Source organism: Necator americanus, chromosome V (assembly GCF_031761385.1).
Source record: "Necator americanus strain Aroian chromosome V, whole genome shotgun sequence".
Lineage (NCBI taxonomy): Eukaryota > Metazoa > Nematoda > Chromadorea > Rhabditida > Ancylostomatidae > Necator > Necator americanus.
The window spans coordinates 13,276,371-13,298,060 of NC_087375.1; the positions used below are offsets into that span (position 1 = coordinate 13,276,371).

The window sequence follows — 21,690 nt, forward strand, 5'->3', positions numbered from 1 at the left end:
TTTCTGCTCAAATCCTCATTTATACCACGCAGCTCTCGACTAGTTTTAACAGTGATGTAGACGCTTAGAAGCGTTTTTTCAACGTAACCCCTTTACTGTCTCCACTCTTTTCTAATGACGATGAATTCACCTTCAATTTTAAGTAACACGATATCGTTCGATATATTTATTCGTCAATAAACACTTCACTGGAAAGATACATTTCGATCAGACTGTTTCTACATTGTGATTGCAAAATGAAAGAAAAAAGAACGAAACTAAAAAACATGCTACAAAGAGGAAAATATTCCGTACGGGGATTATGAGACAAAACGAACAACAAACCACTCCAATACCAATATATCCTTTGAACCTGCATTACTGAGTAGCCGGAAATACAGCATCTAGCATTCTCACGAACACTTTTTTGTTTGCGAATAACAAGGAATAAATCAGCCACATTGTGAAAAAGATAAAATTGAACACCAGTGAACCAGATAGAAACATCATGAGCTAAGTCATGACGCATACAGTTGGCGTTTCTGTACAGAAATAAAAAAGAAACACGGTAAATATGCTAAAATCACCAGACAGCATATATACTCGACGACAGACGCATAGCAACTTCATTTGATAATTTAATTGCTGAAATATTTCATGTGTGTGATTAGATGTAGCACATTTGAACAACAATAAAGTGTTGAGTAAACTGTAAGAAAACATGTATCATTGTTATAAGACATAGCACACAAGGACAAGACATTTCAAGAGATTAAAGTTGTTCTGAAGTTCAAAACATCAACAATGGATGTCGATGCAAGCAACTAATGTCTTAAAAAAGTGTACTTTTATTCACAACAGATGATGTACAGTAAATTTATCCTTACCACAACCTACAACTATAAAAATAACGCGAGGAATGTTCTCAATTTTGCTTTTGTTAAGTAGGATAAACCTCTAAGTAACATAATAGCAGACGAGTAGAAACTAGGGCCAATTTTGCCCGCTTTAACGAAACAACTCACTATCACCATTGCCCATGCGTTAGTAAGTATCTATACCTCAAATTGCGGAGTAAATCTCCTAGCAGGTTACACAAGTATGCAGATGGAAATGTTCAGAACTTGAAAAGAAAGGTTAGCAGCTATGTTTCAAGATTTTATCTCTAACTCATTCTCGATACGCAGGAAACGTAAACTCAACAACAAGAATTTTCCCAGAGTACCGTATTCTTGCATCTGTCATTACTTACTCCATGATGTGGTTGTGAAGACGATGAAAAGTACAACGTCAACTGTACTTGAAACAGTCTAGTATTACTATTCATGACCATTACGCTTTATTCTAGTTAACGAATTTATCGTCAGTAAGAATGATATTCGAACTACCTGTATATTTCTTTTCTCTTTAATTTAGCCTCGGGACTCTCGTCTAACTTTCTCTTGAGATTCTGTTGGCAACCTTACCGGAAGTGCAGTAAGAAGGTCAAAGGATATCCGTTCTCGATTTAACATGTGATCCTTCAAAGGGTAAAATAGTATAAGGATACCAGGAAAAGTCTGGTGTTTCGACGTGAAGGAATTGTGTCATCTTCCGCGAGTTTTTCTTTGAAAGGAAAAAGGTTAGCATTTTTCACCACCCATTATCCCAATGCGGAAAAAAAGAGCGCATGAACGATGGCATGCTTAAGCATAAACAAAGAACTACCTGCACACCTGCATGTTCAAGAGACAAACGACACAGCGATCTACTACAGATTACTGAACATAACCAGGTGTGTAGTAGTCCTGACGGATGATTTATAAAACAAATACAAATAGGAACTGCTGTAGAGAAATGGTTACGTATCAAAAACCGACGCCCAATAATCGAATATCGATTTTTCGGCAGATGATCCGTTTCCAACTCGTTCTAATCCCTGCTGGAAGGAAAAGAAATGAGTTCACTACGAATTCGAGTTTGAAACATAAGAAAGCTTAGCTGGTAATACCTACAGGCATGCAGGGAATATACTGGAAAAAGGAATTCGGCTCTTTATCTATTGAAGCTGAGGCTCAGAACGCAAAAAGGTTAGTGAACACAGGACATAAAGGAATTATGTTTTTGTGTGACGGCACTATGTGGATGTGCGACAAAGAAGCTGCATGCATGGAAAGCGATTTCGAGAAGAGTAGCCGCAGAAACTTACTTGCTCGATCCGAACAATGACAGCAACATCCAGAAGATGTATACAATGTCCAGGAAGATTTGGACTGCTGCGAAGATATGGTCCTCCGGTGAGATCTCGTACTTGCGACCGCCCATTAGCATCTAAATTACCCTACATCAGTTCCTCCTCAAACAAACAATGCTGGAAATCATGAGGCCAATTTAGTGGTCACAGAGCCGCTTTGGTTTTGTCATGGTAGCCTCCATTTTTTGTGTAGCAGGATATTCGCAGAATCATCTTTCAAATTAAAAAAAAAGTGGCGGAGAGCAAAGGAATAGGAGCAAAGGCATTAAACATGAGTGACTAAAGTGGGTATCCGGTGAATTCACAAACAATAACACTTAAGTCGCACATCCGCACTCTTCAGAGAAGCTATAAATATAGCCACAGTCATTGCTGACCGACGATAGTGTTTTTCTTTCGAGACAAAAAAGAAGCCCGCTGATGAAATAGTGGAGAAGGGAACGTGCATTCAGTCACCTGGTTAGAAGTTTTAAGATTAATTGCGAATAGATCATAAAACACAAATCAAAAATCATTTAAAGCATTAAGCAATAGAGAAATATCTCTTCAAAATGAAATGCAGCTCATCTTATAGGATAAAATAGTGTTGATTGAAGTCCAAGATTTACTAGGATGTAGTTGCTCATGATGATGCTCTGTAAATGTCTAGCAACCATCTCACCTGGACATCAATAGCCAGGTAGAACATGAACAGCAACGACGCCAGCGCTGCGTAAACCATGTAGATGAACTTCACTTTGAAGAAGATGGCCGAAATCATTGCTACCAGTCCGAACACCATCAGGCACATTGACAGGATAAACATAATTCCCATCATGCTAGAACAAAAAATATAGAAAAGTATGCACTTGATACCTATGGTAGCCTGTCTAAAACGATTTAAACAGTACTTTGTGAGATCGTATTTGGTCTGCGTCGAGAAGATAATGATCGATCCACAACAAATCGTGCAGATGATGAGAGTAAGCAGTACAGAAACAACATTATGATGAACAGTGATCATCATTGTCATGTATCCAACAGCCAGAGTCTGCAACAAATTCCTGACGTCCTCAGCTGAGATAAAAAATAAACAAAAAAACTTACGAAAATGGCAGTCATGATGATATTTGCAGGGAACGAACGTCTGACGGACTCACAACACATCAGCGACAAATACACGGCGAAGAATATTCCACTGGAAGTTCAATTTCATCATTTTCTACCTAACCTGATCCTAAATTATCTGCCGACTTACTATGCTGCCCAGTACATCCCCAGATTTCTAGCAACGAAAAGTCTCGTATCGTGGTTGAAGAAAGGAATCGCAGTCATTATCGCCACAACACCAAGCTAAGAGAAAAATAATGAGAAAGGACGTATGTCTATGGTTAAAGGTAGATGTAAAATGTGATTTTCCAGTTACAACTGATACTTACCATAATAGCGACGAGAAAGAACACTTTTCGGACGAATGCCGCACGTATAGTACGGTCACTGCAAATAATTAAGAAAATTAAGAGTATCAAAGGCAAGAGGAAAGGACAGGTCGTACAAAATTAGAGATCACCTGAATTGAAGATTATATTTATCTGCTTCACCACCTTCTGCGTAATGCGGATTCGGATTACCACCCATTCCCATCATATTTGGATGTGGCATTGGAGGTGGCATAAAGCCTGAAGTTTTTGTAGTTTTATTGTTGGCTTCATTTATATATGCACTTTCTAAATGTAACAGACCAATCAAACATCGAAAACATATTCAGGAGCGTCACTGTTTGGATTTTTTTTAACCACAACTATGTGAAAACTTCATATATAATTACATACAAATCCAATAACCCATAATCCAGGAACCGGGACCTGCACCTCCAACAAAAGGTATGCGAGATATACCGAAACACATCTTTTAATTACTTCATGATCCACTCTTATGAGGACACCAAGTATTTGTATGAGCAAAAACTAAAACTGGAGGGAATTTTTTCGCACTCACGACATACTCAAAGACGATGGCAACAGCGGTGTTCGAGCGATCACTACATACTCATGAGATTAATTGCGCTCTATCTTCTAATTAGTAATTTTACTATGCAAAAACATCGGCTTTGCACAGTTTCTGTGAACAAGTCCAGTGTTCCTTTGCAACAATGCAGTAATACCTTCTTCTGCATCGCCACAGAAAGCAAAGGGTATGCTGTCACACTTAACAGTGGAACAAGACAGCGGAGCGACTGGACTACATCAGCAGAAAGCAGCAACGAACAGGTACACAGAAGGCAGAACTCAATCACTCATTGATTCAGAAAGGCCGTCTCTCATCTACCGAGACCCCAACGCACATTTGTTAGAGCAAATCTTCCGCACTCAAATTTACCATTTTAACTAACCAGTCAGGATGGTGGAGCACGTAGCGAGCAATATCAATTACAGCACAATGATTTGTTCATTACCGATGAACCAAACAAAAGTTCTATATGCTACATCATGGTATGTTTACACGCCAACATCTACGGTAAAAGCATAACAACAGCCTCGCAAAACCCTCGTTTTATATCGATAATCGATCTAGCGTTTTTTGCCAGCAAATTAATTCAATACAGTAGTTTTCCACGTTCCAAAGGTTCACAAACTTGCAGACGATAAACCGTGAAATAAAAATCCTGCAATCCATCAAATTCTAGAAGAAAAGTATATGACAAGACGGACCAGTTCATGTCTTTGCTATAATATCAGATGGAATTTGCAACGTTAAAAAAGTAGGTTTAACAAAACTGCGACACCTTCTCTGATCCCATTTCATAAAAACACAAAACACCAAAACAAAAGTCAAGAGCCCTTGTTGCTTTCATATGATAAAATCCCAGTAATCTCATGGATCAAATATGTAGATCTTCCACTATTAAATAAGCTAGGTAATAATCGCCACTGCTCCTCTTACATCAGACTACAAATAAAAACTCGGATTTCCTCTCATCGTACCACTCAAATAATAGAAATTACATAGTGCTTATGTAAAAGAGATGGAGATGTAAAATTGGACTGGAAGAAATCAGTAAATCTTTCTCAGACACTGCTATGATTCTAGATATTTTGAAAACCATAATTATATCTAGCAGCGATCTGGAAGACTCTAGATCAAAGTAAATGGCTTTGTTTCGATTAGTTTCTCTCACGTCACCCGAAGAAATCCCTTAAATCTGACAGAGTTAGTACCACGGACGTAATAAATCTTGCAATACATCAACTTGCTTAACTGTACACGCAGAAACCTTTGTTCAACCAAGCTAACATAAGACAAGCTACCTAACAAAAATCCAGACGGGCACCACTCTACAGTTCAGTTTTCGAGCAAAGTACTCCTCATTTAGCAAGTTCCTTCTTTTCACTAACAACGCTCCAGCAATGCATAAGCAAGAATCCAGTATGGGAAAACAATCCCGGCCGGAAAACATGATCAAATTTACCTTGCTGCCCTCCTTGATTATTCCAACCAGGTGGCGGTGGTCCACCCGCTGGATAAGGATTTTGATATTGCGGATTGTAGCCTGGTTGTCCGTATGGTCCTGACATAGCTGAAATAATGACGATTGTGTGGAGAATTGGTTTTCAGAAAAGTTGCATAGGTTGAATAGAAACACTATGAACACAACAACGCTACTCTAATAATTACGAAGAGAATAAAAGGGGAATCAGGATAGAAGCGCTTTAAGGGCAATTTTACAGCAAACTACTTAAAAGAGTAATCTCTTCCAATAAAAAAGTGCACGGCCACTGGCACCATCTGCAATCGTGGTTCAAGGAAATCATTTGAGTAGCATTTCTCAATTTTATGATCGCAAAATCAGTGTTGAACCAGTGGGCTTAGGATTCAACCAAAAAGAGAAAGGCTATAAAAATACTCGTACAAGACACAGACTAAGCACAGCTGAACGATAAGCCCCGCCGAGAAGTGCCAATCGATTTTACTCTGTAAACATTTCATAAAGAGAATGTACTATAACAGGCAACGTCAGCCAGTCATTCCGCAAGCACCCATCCAACGTCTATCTTCAGGGCCATCTTTATAAAGGGAGTGAATACGACATACGATTACGTCAGAATGCATCATGAGACAGAATGTTCGCGTGTGTTGACTACAAATAACTAAGAGAATCTTTCGAGAGTTGTCGTAACAGTCCACACAAATAAAACGACGCGAACTAGGTTCAAAACAAAGGTTGTGACTAGTAAGAACGGTATTCCGGTTCAAGTCTGGAGAAGTCAGCCACTATATCTATAAGAATAAGTGGAAAGAAATTAATAGTTCCCCGAGAAGAAATAGGTTCTATACTATTTCCCTACGAAAAACCGTTCAATTCTACCACGTCCTGAAGCAATTTCCACTGCTTCTGGTGTCAATAAATAAAAGTAAACTGCATTTACAGCGCAAAACTGCCACTACATCAGCTAAAGGTTTATGGGCTGTTTTGCTACTTGCATTTTCCTAGATTAACTAAGCTTAGAACTATAGGAACGCTTCCGTAGAGATATAGACAGGAAAACCAATACTTCTAGTTGAACAATGGATAGGAACTGGTAGATTTTATATAGATGAGTCTGGTTAGGAGACAGGTTTGGCGAGTCATAAGTAAAAACTTTGAGTTGCACTGAGTTTCTCTTAAAGGTCGCAGTAACTTACAACGAAAGAACTCCAATACATATACACTTCTATCATGTGCGATAAAAGACTTGAGGAATTGTCCAAAATTTACTGCCTCGAGAATATTTTGACATTCAATTGGTTGATGTTCCTTTATCTTTTCAGGATCACACTGAGTTGTAATTTCATCAACGAACAAAACAACGATATAGCTCGACAAACAACAGAAAGATAGAATAACGAACGTTCGTTCTCGAACATATCCAGCTACCAATGCGAAAAAAATCCCTCTGTAGGAACAGGCTACAGTTGCAAACGGCACCTATCTATCTCCACATAGAAACAGATTGCAAAGATGTCCATAGAACACCCATTTTTTGCGGGTGAACAGGAATAACGACGTAGCAAGGATTTCATGACGGCGATATCGGTTCTAAGAGTGATGACTAAAAGAATGACTTCCAACAGGACTACCTATCGAACAGTGAACAAAACTGGCGACTGGTTCTATCCTGCGGCTCGAATAGGAAGAAACGAGACGCTAGATCGATAGCCACATGTTCCCTCCACGTTCCTAGTAGCAATGTTGACGGAATAAAGATACATGCTTATAGACACACACTACAATATGGCAGGAACTTTTCGAAGTACGAGACCGCAGTGTGCGGTGCGGGATAAGCATACTAATATGATGACTGCTCAAACACACGGGAGAGCCGATCATGTGATTTCATTAATCAGAGCAAAATCGATTTTGTTTCGAATGGTTGCGCTCTTTTACATAATAATATTTGGCCAGTTCAATAAACTTAGCAACTTTTGAGCGGATGGACACGGAGGAAGATATACCAGTCAGTTTGAAGACACTCCTCAAGGAAACAGTCATCGAAGAGCACTTCCTTGAAGTAGTCAGTAAATTCTGGGCAAATTACATTTAGGTACTCGCTAAGTGCTTGTCGCGACGATTAAGCGGAGTAAACTACACCATCTCCGATCTGCACTTTGGAGAAAAAAGTTTCATTCATGGATCCAAACAAACTCATTTTCAATACTTCTCAACCTTATTCAAACGCAACATTTCCACATTAATTTGCAACACATCGGCGTGATGTGATTTGCAACACATATGCAAGTGAATTTCAATTTTCTAAAAACGCTCAAAAACAAATCCACACTAGTAAAACACATTAGGATTTCTGAGGTCTTAAGTAAATTTTAATACTATGGCAAATGAGAACTTAGATGGAAAGAAACAGTTATAACCATATTGAATATGAATGCAAGGTAAACGTTGACGAAAATAACCCTCATTTCTAGAAAACTTTGAAAGACACTTTCTATATCGCAATGTTACTTACTAAGAGCAGATTCAAAATTCTTGTTACACATTAATTGAAATGCCTACGAAATAGAAATAGAACTGTTGCGAGGAAAGACTAGAGTTCCAGTAACGGGTTTCCGCTGTAACGAGATTTACGCAACGAAAAAGATCCATTTCAACAAAGTTCTCTCGCTGACTACAGTACGACATGGAAAATGGGCGCGTGGTATCGTTAGATTCCTTTCATGCATACGAGAGAACAATCTAAATAAAGAAATAAGCAATTGACACTTTCGCACAAGATGCATAGGCAGCCTTGGAATATGAAAAAACCACAACATGCGCAGTCCATTTACGTTCCAATGCAAAATTATTTCTCATTGGTACCCTTGGCGTATTCTACAATTTTAAGGCATCACCCCACGAATCTGGGATGGTGCATATTTCAAATGGAGAGTTCCTATACGGGATAGTAGATTATGGAGAGGAAAAGGCGGCGTGTGCACAAAGCTGGCGCGCTCCAATCGAACTCGTTGTAGAAAATAGCGCGCCAGGACGCTCGAAGTCGTATCTTCCAGGCCGTTTTTTTTACGGCAATTAGGAAGAAATATACGGAATCACCCTTCTCTCCATAATCTACGAATAGGCATAAACCACCTAAAACCCGCGCCACTCCAGATTCGTGGGGTGATGCATTTAAGACAAATTTTGGCAAAAAGGTGCTCGGGAGACGCTCCAAGCTACTCTAATAGAACTCCACTTAAAAAGCAAAAGTCGTTCTTGACTGTGAAGGGGCTTTCGCTTTTGAGAAAGTTAAAGTTCGTTGATAGTTCTTAAATGGACGGTTCATCACTGAAAGCCAACAGCTGAGACGAGAGCCCCAAAATCTAAGTATTAGTGTTGGAAGATCCATGACATGTAGGCAAAAGCTACTAAGAGAAAAGAAGACAGTGCTAGAATTACTGATGTTCTAAGTTCACCAAACACTCAAAATGGAGTTACTCGAAGAGAATAGCTGAGCAATATCATGTAGTACTTTCAGCAAAGAAAAAGCACCGAAAATGGCCTGACACATCGCTTCTCCACAATCCACATTTGACAGTTAAGAACAATTTTAGTGCTCTAAGAACGAGTTTGTGCTCTAACTGTTAACAGAACAGAATCCTTCGTGACTGCACGATCGATCGGTGGTTCGAAACCATCCTAATCCCAACAAACCCTTTCATCTCTTCGCGGCCAAACTGGTACCAGACTTGTCTGGGAGGATAAAAACTCTAAAAAATCCGAAAAGAACTTGACACATCGGCTAGCCCCCGCATTTTATAGGCTAGAGACGCGAAATACACACATAAACCTCACAGGATTCCGGATTGAAGTAAACACATTGGCGCTTTTACTTATACTTATATCCTAAGCGGTCTGAATAAACACTTTGTCACTTATTCTTTAAATGCAGTTCAATTAGAGCAGTTTTAGAGTGCCCACTCCCACACCTCCCTAAAAAAGCCAAATTGATTGTTTGCTTTGAGCCACATTACCCTTTAGTGAGCCCTAGTGTATTTTGATCAGTCCAATACTAAAAGAGATTGATTTGAGTTGTTCACTGCAGCAATAGTCGTTCGACTTCATCACTATAAATAAGCCACAGAGGTATAATGGAGCGACTACTGTGTTCCTGCCTCTGCTCGTGGTTTGTACAGTCTGCAGAAGAAGTCTTGTGTCTGTTGCCTTTTCTGATAGCGAAAAAAGAACAATTTCACGTAACATCCACGTCGTTTAAGTCTTTCACTTGTTGAGAACGCTGCTTCGTCAGTTACCTAGAAGAGTACTGCAAAGGGAAATGCGAAAAAACACAATATAACGTAGCAGAAAGGTCATCTTAGCTAATCCAAATATCTAATGGAACTGCAGCCTTTCCGATGTAACCAAAACTTTCTTAGTTACCGGATTGGAAACAATACACGAGTATTGAGTAGTACTAAACTGGTTTATAAATCGAGCAAAAAAGACTAGCACGGGAAATGCAGATAATGTTATGAATTTTGTGAGCAGTGGAATTGACAGATATTGTTCCCATGGTAACAAGACAAATTACAGTGAAACAGGATTCGTATTTATCATGAAAGAAATGAGTTACCCCGACGAAATCAAATAACAATGAATGCAGAGGGCGGAAAATAGTGATGCAAGACGAGAAACGCTAGTGCTCAAAAAACATAAATGTCGTTATTAGGAAAAGAAAGTCATCCTTAAGCAACAAGAGAACCCTTTTAAACCGAGTGAATGAAAACGTGCATCCATCCGCCTTTTTTTACGACCTTCTAAATCCCAGTAAAAATACCATGATCTTTCTGCGCTGCTGCATTCAGCGCCTAGACACTTCCACTGACAGGTGCGAGGGCCACTTCGATGAGCCGTAATTTTACGAAGCCTGTCTGAACAATTTCAAGTGCATCGGCATAATTTTAGAATTAAAGGCCGAGTTCATGGCCGTAGGCCGAAGGACCCATAAATGCTCTCGAAAACCCACCCGCTAATTATTCTTAGGATATCTATCCGTTCCGGACCTTCTTAGGATATCTATCCGTCCCAAGCCTAAGTTTTTATGACTCTACGATGTAGACGAAGGCCTCATACGGCAAGAGTTATTGCTGCGTACGCGACAGTTGCCCTTAGTAACGCTGCAGAATGCACTACCGTTACGCTAACACTAGTCACTGAAGAGTTTTCACGGTATTGTATGCAAAAAGATTGCCTCCCGAAAGGAAACAATTATTAGATTTGCTCTGCCACTGCCTCCAATGATTTCTGTCATCTGTCATCTATCGATACCGCTCGAAGGAAGTTGTTAAAGCCATGCTGCATAAAAGGTTGAAGTATAACCCAGTGTGTTACACTTTGTTCGGACTCTAACACTGAACTATTATAGAAAATAAAAGCAAAATAAAAAGAAATAATGAAGCGCAATCACAAGTTGGAATGAGATCAACAAAAGGAAGAGACAACGTTGTGTTAAGTCATTCAGTTTAAATTTTGCTCTCATTTTCCTTTTTAGTCTCTTATAGTTTAATTTTGATCTCTTACGCTCAAATGTTGAAAATACGATGACGCGTAAGCATGGCAAGAGGAGGCGCATCTCCCCTGAACCTATGATTCACTGTCTCCCACGTTCACTTTTTCATTATGTAGAACGGAATAAAACATAGCTAAACATGGCCGGTCAGGTGAAGATGTCAATAATTCCGTGGTATTTCTTCAAAAGAAGAAGAAATAAACCTCCCATTAACTTGAGGGTTCAACCCATGATCGAATAAAGGTGCTCATCAGGTCACATTTACCACAAATGTGCAAAATGAATCAAGAAGCTCCAGAATTGCCACAACTATCGTAACCATTCTGTTCATTCTTGAACAGTTAGTTGTTGTTGTGATTAGTTACCTAAGCAATACATGCAGCTATTTTAGACGACAAAAAAAAAGACAAACAACCACTACTAGGCCTTTTTAAAAAAGCATGAACTTAATTGCCAGCTTCTCTAAAAACCTCTACTACTAGCCCTCTGGCCAAACGTGCTCATTATTGATAAATATTAGGTTGACTACTTCTTCACACGCGTTACTATTCAATAGTTCAAGAGACCTGAAACCCGCTGTTGAGTTGTTCTTTGAGTCTCTTACCCTCCCAAGGAATTGCAACACTCCACTGCGATATATATTCATGGTGAATACATTGACGGATGATCATCAGCATATAACTAAGAAACTATGGAATTATAAAGATTAGAATAGTAGTACGCCTTCTTATATTTTCACATGGAAATCCATGTGAAAATAGAAGAAGGCATCCTAATACTTTATCATTTCAAAAAAGGCTACAGAGCTGCCAAGTCTTTTCACCACCTCAATTACATCACCACTGAGGAGAACACCTAGAACTCCTGTAAACTATTATGCGGACGATTCAGATGTACTAACATCTGAATCGTCCGCATAAGAGCTTCCATATTGTAGAAACATGGATTCGAAATTATCAAAATCACTAAGCAGCGAAGCTTTCGTGACTGACTTCTTCGTCCGCGGAACGCGGCGCAGAAATATTAATCAATCACCTATAGGAATGATTACTAACTTTCAAGCGACTGAATCGTTTCTTGATTCAGTTCTAGCTGCATGCTAAATACATTCTGAAAGCCATCCTACTGAAAAAATACCCATTAACTTTGATTAATTGTGCACAAACTTTGATTTCTATTTCTTCAATATCTTATTTTAGAAGCTATTCTAGCGCATCTCAACAGTGAGTTCACCTAAATAAGGCCGGTACTAGTTTATTTAACAGGGAGAACACGAATAAAGCAGCCGATTCGGGCAACAAAACATTCTCATCTGTTGAAAACCTTCAATTTCGATGAAATTTCACTTAGTTGCGGTGAGCTCGAGAGAGGCTCCTTTCCTCCATTTTAATTACGGAAATTAGTCTGCGAAGTATCTGTTGCGGAGCACTGACTACAGCACTGATTCACAACAGCAACGATATCGACTTAAAAAATCAGTCCTATCAACATAGATGATTATAACTCTTAAGAAATCCGGTGATGAACCAGAACCAGAACATCGAGGAAACTTCACATCTTTAAACGAACTTTAGCTATAAAACGATGAATTATCAAGTGCGACTCGCAAGCATGAAACAAAGTGCGGATACGATGGCATAACGCATATCTACCGATAGAAAAGTATGACTAATTATGGAGAAGTTCTAACATAATGATTCATCTGTTTTCTTGACTGGAAGGAGGTATCGTGGAGCGTATTGCGAAACGCTGACGACGAACGACGATGTTTTGATTGGGGGGAAATAGCACGCGGTAAAAGAACTCGCAGACGAAAGCACGTCGACAACAACGGGGCACAATCGATTGTCGAGGAGGGTGTGTGAATGTTGCACTGGAGCACAGTCATATGAATATCCTCAGCGGTAATTCACATAGTTATTATGTATTTAATAGGTATTCAAGCACTGAGAACAAGTAGGTGTGTCTTGATTATAAACTTTAGAAGCACTGTACTTGTTTCTATAAATCCCTCCTATGGTGTCCTATGGTGCAGTAGGTTACCGGTTCCGCTGTAACTGCGCGAACGATCTATGGTTCGAAAGCGCACTAGTGCCAACCAAGCCCTTCATCCCTCCACTGTCGATAAGGTGAGGCTAGACTCATCTGGGAGCATAAGAACACTGATTTGATATCACCCGTCACTCCCCCCCCCCCCCATCAGGTAGTCCCTACAAGTCATTTTATAGATCAAACACGCCTTGTAAATCTCAAACGGTTCTGAACTGAAGTGAACGCATTGGCGCATCCAAAGCATATTGATTAACGTCAGACACTTCATCCTTTATCCGTTATTCCTCCATGGTGCTTGCTAACGTCACTACCTGGTTTTCGCCGCCTTCCGTTTGATCTCCAATGTGCGTAGATCCCCGCTGGGCTGTGATTATCTCCTAAGTGTAATCCGACTAGGCACCAATTCTACACTTGGCTACATCAAAATGCGTCATGTTTGTGTCTTTCTCCTATGAAACCAACAGCCTTCACCTCCGACTACTTAGTACTAGAATATAATTCCAAAAGTAATTCTAAGGGATGATTTAAAGCAATGACTGAAATAGAACGAAGACTTGAACTTTAGACTTGGAAATCTCTGATTTATTCTCTTTTAAAAAATCGATAACACGTAGCCCTACGTTTAAGATTAACTTTACTTTCCCTAAGTCTTCAGTGAAACAACACTTTTTCGTTAAAGGCATCACCCCACGAATCTGAGATGGTACGGATTTCCGGTGGAATATCCATATTATAGTCAATCGAGCATTGAGAATCGATGGCTTTGATTTGCCGCCCAACTGGTCTCTTAAAGACATCACCCCACGAATCTGGGGTGGTGGGGGTTTCAGGTGCGTTATGCCTATACGAAGTCGTAGATTATTGAGAGAAGGGTGATTCCGTCCATTTCTTCCTAATTGCCGTAAAAAACTGCCCGGAAGATGCGGCGCGTGCACAAGCCTGGCGCGCTCCAATCGAACTCGTTTAGAAAAAAGCCGTCTCTTCCGGGCAGTTTTTTACGGCAATTAGGAAGAAATGGACGGAATCACCCCCCCCCCCCCTCTCTCTCTCCATATTCTACTATCCCGTATACGAATATTCCACCTGAAATCTGTACCGCCCCAGATTCGTGGGGTGATGCTTTTAACAGAGCTGGCTCGGACTACTCAACTATGTCCAAAAAATACCCACACCCGCTAAATTTTCAATATTTAAGAAGGCTGTTGAAAGATTCCTCAAACAAGCAAGTAATTAGAGGTTTCTCCAGGTTTCTTGTATTCGGTAACCTACGTACGTACTCACTGCTATTGTTTTGCTGGTGTTATTTGTGCTATTCGTTCATTGTATACTCTATTCGTAAACAAATGGATTGGCATGTAAAGAATAAAGAATTAAGAATCAGTTCGCTTGCCCATCTTCCTGTTGGACATAAGGCTGAAGCTCCTAAAAAGCATCTACAAACTCAGGCGATCATTTTTTGTCCAGAGAAACGCGAGGCGTGAAGAAATATTTGAGTTCTTGCGGAGGCTCCGCAGTCACTCGGAAAACAAAAATAAAGTCGGGTCAAGACGATATTAATCACGAGTGTAGTTGCGGTGCATTTGCGTACGCGCTCGAAACGGCGCGGTGGAGGCAGCAGTTCGAACCTAGTTAGGACCGTCTCAAACTGCAGCGATGGGTGGTCAGGGTTTGCGCTCCACAGAAGCGCTTCGAGAAAAGCTGCGTACGCAATTGCGTACGTGCTTCATCTCGTTTTGATCCTACTATAATACGGCGAAAATCGACATTTGCGTGCAACTGTGGTAACCTAAAATCCAACACGTAGTGTCTTATACTTACAAGAGTTGCATTGTATATGCACTCACGGAGATCAGATTACAGTAAAGATCCATTCAGCATATTTTTTGCTAACGTAGTATGGTGATGGTGCGATTGTTATAAAAAAGAAGAATGTTGGATGAGTGAGGCTTGAAGACGATGTAAAAGAGAGAAAGGTCGAGACAACTGCAGTGTTGTTACTGGTGAGAACAGATAGCTTTTTTCAAATCGAATGCGCTTTGTTGCTTATCAATTATGCACGATCTTAGCCACTGATTAATCATGGGGATCGATTTACACTTGTTTCATTTTCCTTGTGCTGAGCTGCGATTATGTACATCTAAACACCGCTATAGATGAGCAGGAACATTCCTTCACTTTCATTTTAGTCGTTGCTCTCTTACTTTTCTCAGAAGTTCATGATACCGATTTTCTCTACGTAAACAATTTCATAGCTCTACATTCGCTTCGATATAATAGAATACGGAATCGACCGAAAATCCTGGATAACACTCAAGGATTCAAATTCCAATTGAAATTGAAAGAAGTTCAACTCAATGTATCCAGAGCAGCTGCTCTTAATCATTCCATGAGAACGTTAGCACAAATGAGATAATTTGTGAAATAAAATACAGGATCCAGTTTAATAAATGTCAACCGGAGGGTGGCTTAGTGGTGTTCCATGGTGGTGCTATAGAAGCGACGCGATATTTTGGTCACGCGCCGGCCGCTTGCTAGAATCATAATTATACAGCAGTCTAAGCAACAGGAGCACTGGTAATGAGCTTAACTTCTAGCAACTTACTGGTAACTTCTAGCAACATGAGAACTTCACCTAACATAAAGGCAGCATACCACGAGTCTAGGGTGGTACGGATTTCAGGTGGAGTATTCTTATACGGGATCGTAAATTACGGGGAGGGGGTGATTCCGTCCATTTCTTCCTAATTGCCTTTAAAAACGGCCCTGAAGATACGGCTTCGGGCGTTCTGGCGCACTATTTTCTACAAGGAGTCCGACTGCAGCGCGCCAACCTAGTGCGGTGCCGCATCTTCCGGGCCGTTTTTTACGGCAATTAGGAAGAAATGGACGGAATCACCCCTCTGTCCATAATCTACTATCCATTATAAGAATACTCCACCTGAAATCTGCACCACCTCAGATTCGTGGGGTGATGCCTTTAATGGAAAGTGGCCAACTATTTCCCCATTTAAATCTGGATATGTCTTACCTCCCGGGTAGCCTTGGTTGTAGTAAGGCCGTCCCGTCTGGTTGAGATGTTCCTCTGAAAAGTTACAACTTTGTTTCATGCAAACCGAACTAATATGTAATAGTGAAAAAACACAATTTACTATTTTCCTGGAATTTTCACCGCTGAGTTGTTTGTCAGAATAAATGAAATGTTCGAAAACAAAAAAGTAAAAAATGGGGGAAAATGTAGTAGGGGGAAGGGGACACAATGCCGCCCTTATTTCTGGAAGCTGTATCTTACTTTTTTCTCTTAGTAACTTTACCTTACATGCCATAGATCCTCTAAGACTAATCTTAGATCCTAGGGCCCAGACTGATTTAGTGATTTATTTCCAGATATGAGGGTGCGTGCCCCCCACCCAACCACATTTTATCCAAATTTGGTCTGAGCTTAGATGACGGTTTATTTCGCTTATTCTCATATACCTTCTGGAAATGTAGCTTGTTTTCACCAAAAAAAAAAAAAAAAAACGTACAGAAAGATATTGAGCGGCGTTTACGATTTTTCCAGGAAACCAGAGATACAAGAAAATAAAAACGAAATACTTATAAACTTGCCCTCTTGTCTTCCAGAGCTATACATTCGTAGAGCGATTGCCTTGAAAACAGACATGTTTGGAAGCAAGTGGAATAACGACGAAGTCAACGCAACATTAACGTAGTCGATTCAATTAACTTAAGGATAATCACAAGAGAAGACTGTGGAAACTAGAAGGGCATTAAAATCATCACAATCACTTCTAAAACCTACAAAAAGGACAACATCGTGACGTTCGGGATCTCAGGATTAGTTACGTAAATGTTAGGATGAACCCTAGGCAACGAACGATTTGCTTTCTGCTATCTGATGGAAGACGGCAGAGGTGTTCTCATTAAACAGCTCGCTCAAATGAAAATGGTTTACTTGAGCTATCCATTCAAATCTGGCTGAATTTCGAGTTATAAAAGCTTATTGACCGTCTTTTATATAGGTCTACAAAGAATATTTATCCCTTTTAACACTTCTGAACTACACAAAAGTTCCAGATATTACTACGCGACAACGTTGAAACGTTAGCCGTAATGAAAACTGTTAACAATCTTGGCTGTTGCTTGACGTCGTCAATCGACCACTTGCAGTCAAGATTCGAGGAAGGTAGACTTTTACGTATCACATGTTTTTCCGATGATGGCCACGAATAAGGCAAACCTTTCTACGAATACCACCATTGGAATTCGATCGAAACGAACCATAAGACAAAAAAGGGTCGACGATAAAGTGAGTTCAAAAAGCTTCTAATTTACAGGAAAAGGTCTTTTCATATGCAGTGGAACAGAGAAAAAAACTTTGAAAATTTGGCTTCACACTTGTAAATCACCATTCTAAATCACATGACGGAAGAGTCAAATTTCGAGAATATTCTATCTTTTAAGTCGCTGGTCCTGGTCTGATATGCAGTGCCACGTTGTCAACCACTCGGCGAAGTCGATCAATACCTTGCTTGGGATCGAATTGAATGATCGATCGGCCAGTCGAATGACTAGATCAAGTGAGGTTTGTCGAGAAACGCGAAACATGCAGACGTCACTCTCAGAATATACTCGGGAAATTCCCGAAGAATTCTGAGCATGGTCAGCACAGTTTTATCACTGCTTTTGTGCTCACCACAGAGCAGCTGGCAAACACAACACTGAAACGAAACCCTCGACATTTCTGTACTTTTTGGTTCCAAAAAGATGCCTTTCGTACAAAAAATTCTAAAATCCACATTGTCATAGTACCTAAGCGTCTTACTTACATATTTATTTAATCTGCGATTTCTCTAATGTTAAGACAGATGCCGCAATCTTTACATGAACTTTTGCCAGGTGGAAACAGTCGTACGATGAATTGGAAGCACATACAAGCCCGATAACAAACCATAACAAAAAAATCATATTCATAATGACGTTAACACCTAAAGAGCGGAACAAAGCCAAAAAAGAGAAGGAAATGAAAGAAGCTAAGATTTACGTTGTTCCTGGACACCTGAATCTATGTGTCCTCATTTCTATGCGTTCGCAAAGCGTTCTCAGCTGATCAAATTACTTCCTATTGAAGTCTCTGGACGTGAAGGGAAACTCGCTTATAAATTGCCCGATTTCTTTTTTTTTCGGTGGAACGAAAGAGAAATTCTCTGGGATGTTTGAGAGCACGCAACACAATCATATGGGTAGAAAATCGAAGTGCTTATCTTATCGCTCCGCGGAGCGAATCCTCTATCAAGAGGGTTCCGCAACATTTTTGAGGCTACCAATGGTACAACATCAGAAAGATGACCTGGAAACCTCCCACAGAGTAACAGGAGATCGGCCGATCAACTCACCAATTACGATAAAGTTTAAAAAATGTTATCCTAGGGAACAAATACGCAAATAATCGTTGACGAACAGGTAAAGAAAGCAAGCAAGCAATCGAACACCGTAACTGCGGTAGAAAACATAACCACAGCGGCAGACTGGGCAAATCGATGCGCAGATCCTGTTCAGAAAACGCAGGACGTCATTTATGAGATATGAATCAGCGAGAACAAACGTTGTTGTCGTTCTCAAACGGCTGTGACGAATTTGGGCGTTCTTTAAAATAATAACTGAATTTGATAGCGTCTTCGATGAGGAAACCCAAAATATTTCGAAACATTGAACTCTGAGGAGATAAGAGGAAGGATGAAACAAAGGAGTGAGTTAATAGAGAAACCAGTGGGTAAAAGTCGTTGGAGGAGGGGACACTCACTGGCGCCCTTATTTCTCGAAGTAAGTAATCAAATCAATCACGGCCTTAACGCCTAAGCATTAGTGTTAGGTCTCTCTAGTGTCCCCCCGCCCCTTTTTTTTGGAGAGAATTTTCTCGATGTTAAACATCTTCCATGCTGTTTCTGAGTCGATGATTATGCCACATTTATGAATTTAGCTGACACCAGACGTAATGCAAGTTAGGGAATAAGGATCCACTGGTTATTCTAACACTTCAAGCAGTCTCATTCCAGAGAACCTGAAAGGAAATCGAAGACAAGTAACATCCCTCTTCTACTGTAGACAAGCAAATGAACTGAAGCCATTCGCCGCCGATCAATGGCCGACTTATATACTTCCGTGTTCGCATCATCTACGAACGGAAACCCGTAAAACTTCGTGGATTTCTCCTCGTGATGAAGATTGTAAGTCGTGAGATGATCGATGACAAAAAACATTGTTTACTAAACGAACGGTTGACTCTCAGGACCTTTGTAAGATTGTTCTTTTTCATTTCTGGAAAACTACTACGCGACCACAGTACTGACATTAGGTCAAGGGTATCATTCACACCGGAAGCCCCTGTCGCTAGTAGTCACCGGGACTTATGTTTGTTCGGACGCCTGCAACGCGACCGCAACTCACTCATTCTCTTTGCTGACACCCCCTTCGTTGTCCCAACACCCAGTCGAACGTCGCGGGCGCGCTGGCAAACATATAGTATAGTAGGATCAAAACGACATGAAGTACGTACGCAATTGCGTACACAGCTTCTCTCGAGGCGCTTCGATGGAGCATAGCAGCTAGGAGTGTGGTGAAACCCTGCTGGCACCACCCACCGCTGCAATTTGCGGGGGTCCCAACTCGGTCCCATCTCCTGCCTCCATCGCGCTGTTTCGAGCAACTACACTCGCGATTCAGGTCATTTTGGCCCGACTATAGATACTGACCGATGTATGTTCACATCGTTCTCTTTCGTCTTTGTCATAAGGAATAAAGGATAAAGTGTCCGTCGTTAATCAATCCTCCTGGGATGCGCCACCGCGTTCACTTCAACTTTGAATTGTTTGGTGTTTTGGAGCGCGTGTTGATCTATATAACGACTTGCGAAGGTTAGCCAATGTGTCAAGTGAGTGTTTTTTTTTTATCCTCCCATACAAGTCTCGTACAAATTCGTCGACGCCGGAGGGATGAAGGGTTTGGTCGGCACAAGAGCGGTTTCGAACCAGCGATGGATCGCGAAGTCGCAGCGGAACATCTTACCGAGCGCGCTACACCTCCCTCCATTAGTCTTTGTCGTAAAAATATCATTCGACTTTCAGGAAACATTCCCACTCCATCTTTGAGTGTTTTCGTTATTTTGAAAAAAATTGTGAAGAAAATCCCGAAGGAAAAAAGAAATAAATGAACACAACAATCTACCGAAATTCCTTTCCTCTAATGATAACTGAATAAAGTCTGCAATCCGCTTCTTTGTTAAGCTATGGATTTTAGCAGGATTTTGATCCACAGCTCAAAGCGCAAAGCTCTTAGGAACTGATTTTTCTTCTTAGCCGTATGGCAGCTGCTTATCTGAGGCTGCCGAACGAAGATTTGAATCTGTTCATCCAGACATAAATCTCACAGAATTTTCTTCCGCGGAATTAGGAGAAAAATAAGTGAAAAACAACGAAGTATCAAGGAGGGGATTATCACGGTTGTTCGTGTAAAAGCATCTTCTTTCCTTCGATAAGTTTCGTTTTTAATTTAACTTTATCTAATTCCTTTTTTTTTATTCCTGAGTCTTCATCTTTCAAGGCATTAGGTGTTATAGAGGATATGCAGAATGAAGTTACCACCGTCTCATTCAAACACCAACAGTCAATCGTAGTTTTTTTCACGCACAAACTGCTTTGAATTGAGTTTCCTTTAAATCCCTGGACGTCCAAATCAAGTGGGCCAGAGAAACAGGACGAGTTACTGTTGCAAACGACAAAGAAGCCAATCATCACAGCACAACCCCACCTCCGCCAACCTTACTTTTCAAATAAATATTTGAACGATTTTTTTTAAACTGTTTTATTACCAGCGATGACACAAACGCTCCAAAACGACATAAAGTACAAGAACAAAAACAGTGATCAGCAAGTACCCAAAAATTGGCATTACGCATGCTGACCCAGAAAAAAAAAGAAAAAAAAAGAAAAAATATGACAAAACGTGTAAAGGAAGTATGACATGAAAAATGACACTTCTACGAAATTATGACATTCTTTAGATGACAGTAAGCTTTGTATGACAACACTAATGACCTAAAGCCATAGAATGACAACGATATGATGACAGCAAAGCATGACAATGACGAAAGAAAATATGACAACTTAAACTGTATACATGCATATGACAAACGCTGCGATTGGGATGCGATCATGCAGTAAATATGGTACTTGATCGACTTCTATGATTTAGTTAGGAAAGATGTAGGAAATTCGACAGTTATTGCAATTTTGAACATCCTTATAAAATACTGCAAATATGTTCTGTAAACTGACCAAAACTGTGATTAATGTTAATCCTTCAGGATGAAAAACACTAATATAATATTGACTTATTTTAAGAATTATGCAGAAG

General features: G+C 40.2%; 2 protein-coding genes across 3 annotated transcripts; one reads left to right on the forward strand and one right to left on the reverse strand.

The window, feature by feature from the left end:
* Positions 1–617: 617 nt before the first annotated feature.
* Positions 618–16,942, reverse strand: RB195_013747 (uncharacterized protein; the record flags this gene model as incomplete). Of its 2 annotated transcripts, none has more annotated exons than XM_013438779.2 (11): positions 618–624; positions 2,168–2,289; positions 2,874–3,030; positions 3,103–3,242; positions 3,299–3,389; positions 3,450–3,544; positions 3,631–3,688; positions 3,762–3,870; positions 5,661–5,768; positions 16,310–16,363; positions 16,888–16,942. In XM_013438779.2, the coding sequence occupies 11 exons, from the start codon at positions 16,940–16,942 to the stop codon at positions 618–620; spliced, it is 996 nt and encodes a 331-aa protein (XP_013294233.2). The 2 variants fall into 2 exon arrangements, with proteins under 2 accessions (XP_013294233.2, XP_064059593.1); XM_064203712.1 differs by lacking the exon at positions 618–624 and adding an exon at positions 1,891–1,900.
* Positions 16,943–17,761: 819 nt separating this feature from the next.
* RB195_013748 (uncharacterized protein) lies at positions 17,762–19,516 on the forward strand (the record flags this gene model as incomplete). The annotated part of the gene is made up of 2 exons (XM_064203713.1): positions 17,762–17,858; positions 19,335–19,516. The coding sequence occupies 2 exons, from the start codon at positions 17,762–17,764 to the stop codon at positions 19,514–19,516; spliced, it is 279 nt and encodes a 92-aa protein (XP_064059594.1).
* Positions 19,517–21,690: the final 2,174 nt, after the last annotated feature.